Source organism: Montipora capricornis, chromosome 2, assembly GCF_036669925.1.
Source record: "Montipora capricornis isolate CH-2021 chromosome 2, ASM3666992v2, whole genome shotgun sequence".
In the NCBI taxonomy this organism is placed as follows: domain Eukaryota; kingdom Metazoa; phylum Cnidaria; class Anthozoa; order Scleractinia; family Acroporidae; genus Montipora; species Montipora capricornis.
The window spans coordinates 2,108,162-2,118,305 of NC_090884.1; the positions used below are offsets into that span (position 1 = coordinate 2,108,162).

At 40.3% G+C, this 10,144-nt stretch overlaps 1 protein-coding gene across 3 annotated transcripts in view; it reads left to right on the forward strand.

Annotated features, from left to right (window-relative positions):
- The first annotated feature begins 5,214 nt into the window (after positions 1–5,214).
- Positions 5,215–10,144, forward strand: part of LOC138037704 (putative histone-lysine N-methyltransferase PRDM6) — a 5,319-nt gene continuing 389 nt past the window's right edge. Inside the window, exons 1-7 of one of the 3 annotated variants that reach the window (XM_068883611.1) lie at positions 5,215–5,427; positions 5,497–5,773; positions 6,125–6,311; positions 7,814–8,061; positions 8,157–8,430; positions 8,861–8,998; positions 9,584–10,144. The exon at positions 9,584–10,144 is cut by the window's right edge and continues 389 nt beyond it. In XM_068883611.1, the coding sequence (XP_068739712.1) occupies positions 5,723–5,773; positions 6,125–6,311; positions 7,814–8,061; positions 8,157–8,430; positions 8,861–8,998; positions 9,584–10,144 (1,459 nt within the window). In that variant the 5' untranslated portion in view covers positions 5,215–5,427; positions 5,497–5,722. Of the gene's footprint in view, positions 5,774–6,124; positions 6,312–7,813; positions 8,062–8,156; positions 8,431–8,860; positions 8,999–9,583 lie in introns of all 3 variants that reach the window. The other 2 variants (XM_068883612.1, XM_068883610.1) reach the window with 2 other exon arrangements.

Consider the following 10,144-nt stretch of genomic DNA (forward strand, 5'->3'; position numbering starts at 1 on the left):
CCTGTGTTTAGAGTGGTTTTTTAATTCCCCAATCGCGTTCCGGCCGTTAACTGTTCAGACATAGTTTGAAGTCGTTGTAATATGCGCTTATTCCGACTTCTTCTACTTGTATCCAACGTACCCTTAGATAAAAGTCAATCGCAGAAGAACGAAAGGCCTTTGGCTGCCTTTTCTTTTTGCGCATTGTAGTCAATGTCCTGTTTTGGCGTCCTCACGTTCTACTAAGCCTGTTTACGTTGTTTTTTATCACATACTGAATGTTAATTGGCTGATTGGTGGATTTTTCTTAATCACGAGGGCACTTTTGGTAATCAAGAGGGTATGATTACTTGATCCTGATTGGTTAACCTTGCTTATCCCGAGCAAGCGACCTTACAAGAGAATCTTCTTCCAGATTCTGACTCTGATTAAACTGCTTTTTGTCCACACATAAAATACATTTTAAGCGCAATTTCTGTTGGCAGCCACGATTAATGGAATTCAGTGGACTTTGATCAAATCAAAGCGAGTTAAGTTGATTGTCATTTGTCCGGGCTTCCCTCAATAATTTCATCCTTTCTGTGATAAGCATGTAATCGCAATGTGCCCTCGTGCAATTAAGGATTAATTTCACTAGTATTTTCAGAGTTTTCCAAATTGCCCGAGTATTCGCGACTCGGGCAATTTTGTGAAAACTTTGAAAATACGCGAGAAATTAATCTTTAATTGCCCTCAGGCCCATGCGATTACATATACGAAGCAAACTCAAGGACTATTTTAAGAACAGGATGAGTTCATAGGCAAAAATACAAGGAAAGTATGCCCAAACTGAATGAACCGCACACTTGACAACAGGCCATGACAAGTCTGTGCGGTCCTGGGAACTAGATAGGGGTCACGTGACCCGTGTCGTGTTGTTCCGTTAGTCTGAACCATGTGCTAGTCGACTTGTTGTGTTCCGTGAGAGTATTTAAGCTGTTTCGTAGCTCGATACACTACAAAGTCTCTGCAGGAACAGAGACAAGCGCACGCGAAGATATGACCAAAGGCACTCACTAAGCGAATACCGACGATCGCATATGAATTAGTTTCGAGTGTAGGATGACAAAAAAAGTCGATAGAACCCGGGAAAATTTCGTGCGCCGGCAAACCCGCGTGGGCACAATGTATACGATGAACACACTCATGTACAGTACAATGTGATTGGCTTGAAAGCCAAGACAAAAACAAGAGACTGAACAACAGCAAAATGACGTCTTCAAGGTAATGACAAAAGAAGCTGCTGAAATGCGCCTTAATAGCTAGCCTTTGAGAGATGCCACAATACGTACAGCAGTCCAGGCCGTTTTTGAGTTTTGAAACTGCGGAAATATTAAGTCACTCTTTTATTACTGTTAAATTAGACCATTGAAACTCGCTTTTTTATGGTTTACCTAAATATGAGGGGCCTCCCAGGAAGGGGGTGCATGTTCCCTATAAAAATTTAGTTGTTCCCTTGCTCCTCAAAAATATATTAAGGTGTTCCCCGAAATTTAAGTTTGTTAGTCGCGAGGACTTTTGTAAGCCATTTAAGTGATCTGTAAGCCGTTTTAAAAGAGTCTTCTTATTAAGGCCGAGAAGTCGCCATTGCAACGTGGATTATGGGATTTCCGGCCCTTCTGCGCAGTCTCAGAATTTTACGACAGCAATGGTTGCCAGCGGTTAAAGTGGACTTTAAATTGCACCTAACCCCAAAATATTTTTTTTGCTAAAATGAATCTTTGCAACTGTTCGAAACGCATTGCGGCCATTTTTTCATTTTTCTAACAAATCCTGGCATTTTATAGGCTTCGAAAGTTGCGAAAATCCAAGCACCTTTTGTTTACGACCGAGTCAGAAGGGGAGTGGGTCTATTCCTGGTTTGACGTCACAATCTACTTTGCCTGCATTTTTACAAAGAGTTAATGCAATGTAAATCAGTTTGTGACGTCAAATCAGGAATAGACCCACTCCCCTTCTGACTCGGTCGTGAACAAAAGATGCTTGGATTTTCCCAACTTTCGAAGCCTATAAAATATCAGGATTTGTTAGAAAAATGAAAAAATGGCCGCAATGCGTTTCGAACAGTTGCAAAGATTCATTTTAGCGAAAAAAATATTTTGGGGTTAGGTGCACTTTAACTCTGTGCACAGTTTTCGGGGACAAGAGTGCCCAGCACATACCCCTAAAAAATGCGCGCGCACGGATTAGTCGCCCTATCACGAAAAAACTAAAATCACGGCCAAAGACGTATTTCAGTGCATGGCAAAACATACAAACGCACATGTGCAAAAAGGTACGAGCTAGGAAAGTTTTTGTGAAAACTAAGAAACGCATGCGCAATTTCATAAAACACAAAGCTACCCACTACTTCATGAAAAATATGACGCAAACAGCGGCGACAAACGTTATAGACAAGCGCACTGCTTGAAATTATTTACTTGACGTTTCGTATGCTTCAACATATATCCTCAGACGTGACCGTTAACTACAAATTTGAACTTTTTATACGTAACATAACTTTCAAAGCAGTGGTCAAAATTTGTTGTAGACTCACTCGACTACGCCTCGTGAGTCCACAACATTTTAACCACTGTGATGACGAATATCGTTGTCGATAAGAGTACAGACAACACTGAACCACTTTTGATTTGTTTTTTACCACAACATTCAACGCCAAAGAAAGTGTTTATTTCAGAGCGTGACCAAAATCATAACTCAAAGGAAGAGCAAGCGTTGTCGATAACTTTCTCGCAATATGATTGGTTTATTTCCCAAAATGAGCGTTCCTGATTGGCTATTACATTGCGTGACAAATTGACGCAAGCATGACGCGGGCAGCGTTGTCTAGACTCTTATCGACAACGGCAAATCAGCCAATCAGATTGCGAGATTACAAGCAATTGCGGTAAAATTTGTAAGTAACGGTCACTTCTGAGGATGTATGCCGCAGCAGACGAAACTTCAGGTAAATAATTTCAAACAATGCACATGTCTATAACGTTTGTCACCACTGTTTGCGTTTTATTTTTGATAAAGCTAGATGGCCAAAGAAAAATGTATGTATCCACTAATATTTCAGAAACGCGTTCTATACAGAGAGACCGACGGCGTAGGTAGCATCAAAATGGTTCGAACCTTGAAAATGCGTCTCTGCAGCTATTACAGGAATTTAACTGAGTTAGTGCTAGGTAAGGAAAGAAGCGAGGAAGGAAACTGACGAATGTTTGTAAACCTCTGCAAACGGACAGTTAAAAACGGACTGGTTTGTTTAGTTGAATGAGAATCGAACAACCGTGTAGGAGGTGACGGGATCGAATTCCAGAGTAGGGGATATAGTTCCCCCTGGCCTTTCCGTGGACGCCGGGGGGCGTTTTTCACTTCCATAACTGACCGTCAACTGCGCAGCACGCAGAGTGGCCAAAGTCTCCCCAAACAACTTCATAAATTAATTTTGGAGATAATTCGTAAAGAAAGTGTGATTGTGCGTCGGTGGAAAAGCAAAACACAACGCTCAAAACGTCAGCCACTCAGTCTTTTCATCGTCAGTAACTCCCCCTTTCTCAACTTTTTTGCCTGTTAATTAAAACGAACTTTTAAAGGTAGAATTATTGACGATGAAAAGACTGAGTGGCTGACATTTTCAGCGTTACCCCTTTCTCAAAGCGATTTGATAAAAACTAATCTCCAGGCCCCAGTTGTTCGAAGGATGGATAACGCTATCCACTGGATGACTCAATTGGTTTTGCTAGCGTTTATTCAATGGATAGTGATTTATCCGGTGGATAGCGTTATCCACCTTTTGAACAACTGAGGCAATATTTGTAAGTTAGCCCTGAAAAGCCCTGAGGAGACTGGGGACCAGTAAATATACTTTCATTTTAAATGAAAGAAATAGAGGATATTACATGGCCGCGCGGAGATACGAAATTTCTCTTCGAGTGTTGACAAATGTTTCACGAGAAACGCAGCGAACGAGTGATACATTTTTCAACTCGATAAGAGAAATTTCGTATCTCCAAGCGACCATGTAATATTCTATTTATTATATAAACACCCAATGAAACACTAAACCATTTCACGAAAGGCATCGAAAGGCGCGATTTTCATATGTAGCCATAGCAACAGTGATCTTTTCACGTGAAGATATCATGTTTTCGCGCGAAAGCTCACTTGGTATTGCATTGGTGTTTATATAAAAATGTATATATTCAACCCTTTTCATACTTTCATTTTACTTTAAGTTCATAGTCAGTCTGGTAATGAAAACAATCAAAACAATCATCAGCTTTGGAATAATCTCTTACATTCGGCACGTGTTCTGGAACATACGAAAACACATTTTGAAACTTTTCTATAAATATCAGTTGCATTCACTATTTCAATGCAACCATTCAGTTTCTAGAAAGCTCCCGCCATAAAACAAAAGACGCAATTATGCAAACACAGATGACTGAGTGCAAACAGCCCCTAAAGCCCAAGAGGGGGAGTGTAAAGGAGGTACTTGATACTGATGTCGTGTGTTAGCTCTACATTGTAAGTCATATCCTTTCTAGAACTGGCAGATCCTGATTAAGAAAGACTCGTTTCAAATTACACACTATTTATTACAAAAGAGGAAAAAAAAAAACATCACCTGTTAGGCGGCACGTCCCCCGCAGCAGATATAAAACAGCGCCTCCCTGCTACCCCACCCAGGCCTTAACGCTTGTTGGCCTTCACTTCAATAACAACGGAGGACCATGCATGTTTAGCTTCGGATATTTCGTCTGAACTCAAACCTTTCACTTAAAGGGCAATTGGTGGATTAGAAAGACAAAGATCACTTCCTTCACTCAGTGCAAAGAACAGACTTCTTGTTCTTCCAACAATGGCAGCATTGTTGTTCGAGCTCATTTGCATTGTGCAGACTGCCTTCTGAAGTTACCGCGAGCGGTTACTGAATAGAGCAAAGTTTGAAGAAATAGATAGATTTAGTCTATTAGCAAGCTGACTCTCAATCAACTCAAGTTTGTTGTGCAACTTTGAAGCAACACAAGAATTTCATTACAGGTGTAAATAAATGCTCATTAATCCAGTATACGTTGTCAACATGCAAATAAATCGGTGACCACTGGAGCCCTCGAACTCGTGCAACCTGTCACTGTCACTACAACTATTTGTACATAGCTTCAATATTTGTATTATTCTATCGGAAACCACAACCCAAAATAACCATCATCCATTCCTTGTGGCAACTCAATCAGTTTTCATTTGCAATAACACTCTTTATGCTTGGACGCCCGCAGAAATTCTCAAACAATGTGCTAGCGAACTTGAATATGTTTCGATATGTTAATCGATGACAAATTACAAGCAATGACAGATTATTTAGTCGCTTTAGTAATGACCATTTGTAGATCACTTAAGTTTGTTCAATACTCTAACCAGGTATACATATTTTTTTTGTGGCCAGAGAGAAAGGCTAACGAAATGAAGAGTTTTTTTATTATTTTACAGTTAAAAGGCCAAGAAAGACCCAAATGGTAACCAATCACGTTCGTTTAAATGCTTTCCTTTGGAAACCAAGCGTGGATAAATGACAGCTTCCTCAAAAGAGCATTTTCGAACACTTAATCAATGACTATCACTCCCACTTCTTCATTTGCGTTGAGAATTTTAGCAAGATAGTGCGACGAGTCAATTGAGTTCAAAACTAATTTTCAATCCGATAGTCACTGGGAAGATGTCGTCTTTGTTTAGCGAAGAAACCAAAAGAAGATTGGAGTTAGATTTGGTAAGTGTTCTTATCTGACTTCTTACACAATGAATGTTATTTTCCGCTTTGCCTAGGACTGAATTCATTAAGAATTCATACTGCGGGGTTAAGATTAAGTGACCACAATAACTTCCATAAAAATTAAATTCTACTGCATTTTGAACACACAGCAAATTCGATGAGAAGGATGTTTTTAATTTTCTTTATTATTCTTCCAATTGTTAATTCAATCGGAAAGATGACATTTTTGTTTGCTTGTAAATCAAACTCTGCTCTAAAACCTGTTTATTTAATTCATTTGAGATCAATGTCTAAGTTTAAAATGACAAAGTCATTTGAGGGAGGTAAGGAGATGGTTTGTTTTCACAGATAAACCAACTTTGTGTGCCGACCAACCTTGAGCCAGAATCTCCACGACAAAGCCGAGAAAGATTAATCAGCCCCAGTGACCTGTTCTCAGTTCTTTACGGAAAGACACAGCCACAGCAGGTGAACATGAAAACCCCAGCGATTCAAGGAACCTCTAAGTTCATGGCAACAGAGGGAACCCAAACAGGTTTGCTCTACAGTACCTTTATCTTGATGAAAAAACCGTACAATCACGCGTGCGCGAGGACACGAGAGGCAAGATCACTCGCGCGCGGTGTAATCCATCAATCTTGCGTGACATTAGGCAATTTTCGTTGGCACAGACTCTTGAGCACTAGGGTAATTAATGCAGTATACGTAGACGTATTTGCGATACTTTACCTATTGATTAATTAGTTAACACAGCAAATTATCATGTTATCTAACTGCCATCCACAACACTGAGCTTTGTTCAAAAACCCGAGTTCACATTATTGGCCAGTGAGTTTACGATCACGCCACTGACACTTTGCCGTCATTTCATTGACAGCTCAACCGTGTACAGTGCGATTTCCCAAGAACGATAATCTCGCTAAAAACCGCTTAAAACTAAAAAAAATGTTACAGGAAAAATACTCGACAAACGTTTCTGCGAACTATTGAAATGGAAAGAAATTGTCTTCACACGTGTTTCGGCGCGACGCAACATATTTAATTTCTCAGACTTTTCTCACAATAAAAAGCAAATCAGCCATGCAAAGCTCTTGCAGTATTGTGTTGGACACTTCTCAAATCCCATCTAACTGAATTGAGATTTAATTTAAACCGTTTCCGAACTTTATGTTCCTAAATCTCGATTTTTTACCTTGTAAAACCAAACTGACAAAATTCGTCTGTACAATGCTCCCTTAAATTTCATGACTATTGCCTTCATTCGATTTTCGAAAAGCAATCCATTGAACAGGCAGACGAAAGATGCACTCGGGGGCCTAAAAGGAATGTCGGTTTCTAAAATTAACTTAAAAGGACTTCACGAAGCGTAAAAATCTTTCATCCGTTGCTCAGATAATTCTGTGCAAGAATTCAATGTTGATTACATGAACAAAACGACTTTGCAAAAGACTGGTCTGGGTAAGGATTCATCTCTCTGAAAACGTTCCTATACAATGACAATTGCATCAGTGTTGAAGCAACACGAAATTAATATTGCCCGGTGACCCGTGTATCCTACGCCTCTTTTACAAAAGAGACCCCTCTCGAGACGTCAGGAATCAAGGGCGAAGTGCACAATGCTGTGTGTTGGGCTGAAGCCGATATGCGCTGCACAGAATTAAAATTGAGTACGCACTGAAGTTAATTTAAAGACAGGAGTTACAAATCAACAGAATCAATAATTCAATGATTTTGAAACTAAAGTATTCAAAAGACTAAAACAAAGCTGCCACTTGACTGATGTCTAACGATACGAAATAACTTTGAACTACCACTGGTTTCAGTTGATCAAAGAGAAATTTGAAAACTTGGACAACTGAATATACCCAAAAATCCATTTCCGTCAAATTCAGTGCCCACCAAAAAAAGATCTTAGAGAATTCTTAGTGCTGCGATTAGTACAATAATTTTAAGAAGGGCACAAATAAATGTGTGCAGTTATGTTCAAGATGTAAAACACGCAAATTCTTTACATTTCAATATGCGATTTTTGTCTAGCAATAAAACCTGAAGAATGTCCATTGCACCGGCAACCCACTGGGATGCAGACCGGCAAAGCTCTTCCCTATGCTAGAAAGTCACTACCTCCGGAATGTAAGCTGTGTCCATCGAGTGTAGGGGGTGGGGAGCTTGGTGTCTACACCAATCAAAACATTCCGTTGGGAACATGGATTGGTCCATACGAGGGAAGACGGATCCGTCCTTGTGACGTTACAACAAATATGGATACTTCACACATGTGGGAGGTGAGATAACAACTTTATCGTGTGAGGGGTGTCATTATCTCACCATAAGTGAAGCCAGTTAGTATCAACACTTTCTCACCCTCTTTATTCAACAGATCTACGAGGGAACAACATTATCATATTACATTGATGGAAGCGATGAGAACACAGCCAGTTGGATGCGATTTATTCGCTGCGCGAGGCATCAGGAAGAACAAAACCTCTTCGCATTTCAATACAACGGAAACATTTATTACCGAGCATTTAAGGACATTACTTTTGGAACCGAGCTGCTTGTTTGGTATGATGAAAATTATCCCATGTACATGGGAATTCCACTAGGAATTCAAATAGACGCGGTTTACACAACCAGTAGCACACCAATCACTGGTAAGTTTAACTGGAAATCGTTATTCGATTCCAGAGTTTACTTAAGATACAATCACTTAGTCCCTTAATCATTGAGCCCGTCTTGCACTCGGTTAGGCCGCCACTGAGGCAATTAGAAAGTCAGCAAGTAGGGCATTCAAGCAAGTCTTCATGGGAAGGAAGTCATTCAATAGACCATTTCAGAGTTCATGTCTGCCCCCTCTAAGCGAGACGTTTTTGTGATGGTAATTAGTTCTACTAATTTTCCTACTTTGACTTAGACTCGCTTTGAAGAAGAGGCAGCCATGAACTCGGAAATTCCCCATTGGTCCGGTTGATACTAAATTAAATACAAAGGAAACAACTCAGCCAGCGAGTCTGTCAGTCAGTTACACGGTCAGTGAATTGATGTTTCTGTGATTTACGTCCTCTTGTTTGATTCCATCTACAGTCCCACAGGAAAAAAAGCAAGGAGATTCAAACCAGACACACCAGTATAGCAGATCATTAAAATCAGCAACATCATCATCTGAAAACTGTCTTTCCAATACACCAACCCAAACCAAAGCTGCTGTAAGAAGTTACCAAGGTAACTCGATGTCATTAGCTTATCGACATGATGACGAGAATGTAAACGATTATGATCTCCGTAAGCTAATGGCTCAATAGTAATCAACTTAGAACGATTGTCATTCAATCGGAGACGAAAAAGAGAAGATACTGAGTTCTGTGCGTCGACAGGATGGTTGCAAAGTCCATGGTTATAATCTGCTGCAGAATGATGAAAAATAAAGTAGGCTGATTTTTGAGGTTTTTCTCCAGGTGCTTCAGTTTTCGATTTCATCAATGAAAAACCAGCATTACATTTTACTTCAAATTATCTGCTTTGAGGTGATTAGCAGCGTCCTTAATCAGTAGAGCGCTTGAACTCGACTATGTAACCTTTAATTTAACAAGGAAAGTATTATCATCTGTGGTCTGTCGCATCGAAAACAAACGGAAACCTCGTGATATAAATTCAAGTAAGGAGATTAGTAATGATCGCAAACGTTCATGACATTGAAGAATTCCTAGAGGTGTTAACATCTTCCATACATATTGTTAATGTAATTCTACAGTGTAAATAGAAAACAACATGAAGCTGAATTTGAACATTTAGATGAATGTGTTTCAGATCCAAGAATCTCTCCAACAAGCCATAAGAACCTCCCTCCATTGGTACCAACTAACTCCCTAAAGCAAAGACGAGGATCTGTTGAAAGTGGTCTCGCTGAGAAGCGGTCATTCGCAGAAGTCAGTAATTCTGTGAGTGGTGCAAGCAACTCTGAAAGCAGAGTGGTACAAAGTCAACAGCGAGCCGTGAGTGAGTTAACTTCGTGGAAGTGTCGGCAGTGTCATAAGACATTCACCCAGCGAGTTGCTTTACAGATGCACGCGTGTCCTTCACCGCCGTCTAAACCTTTCCAGTGCGGACAGTGTAGCAGCACATTTAACAATTCTTCAGAACTGCGCGCGCATGTGGCATCCCATACTACTGAACGGCCTTTCAAGTGCGGTTTCTGCTCGCGAACATTCGTTGGCGCGACAACGCTGAACAATCACGTTCGAACTCACTTGGGGCATAAACCTTTCGCATGTGAGAAATGTGGAAAGACATTTTCGCAGGCAATGCATTTGGCGAAACATACACGGGAATCATGCAAATACGAGAGTAGTTCCAGTGGATCTGATACGA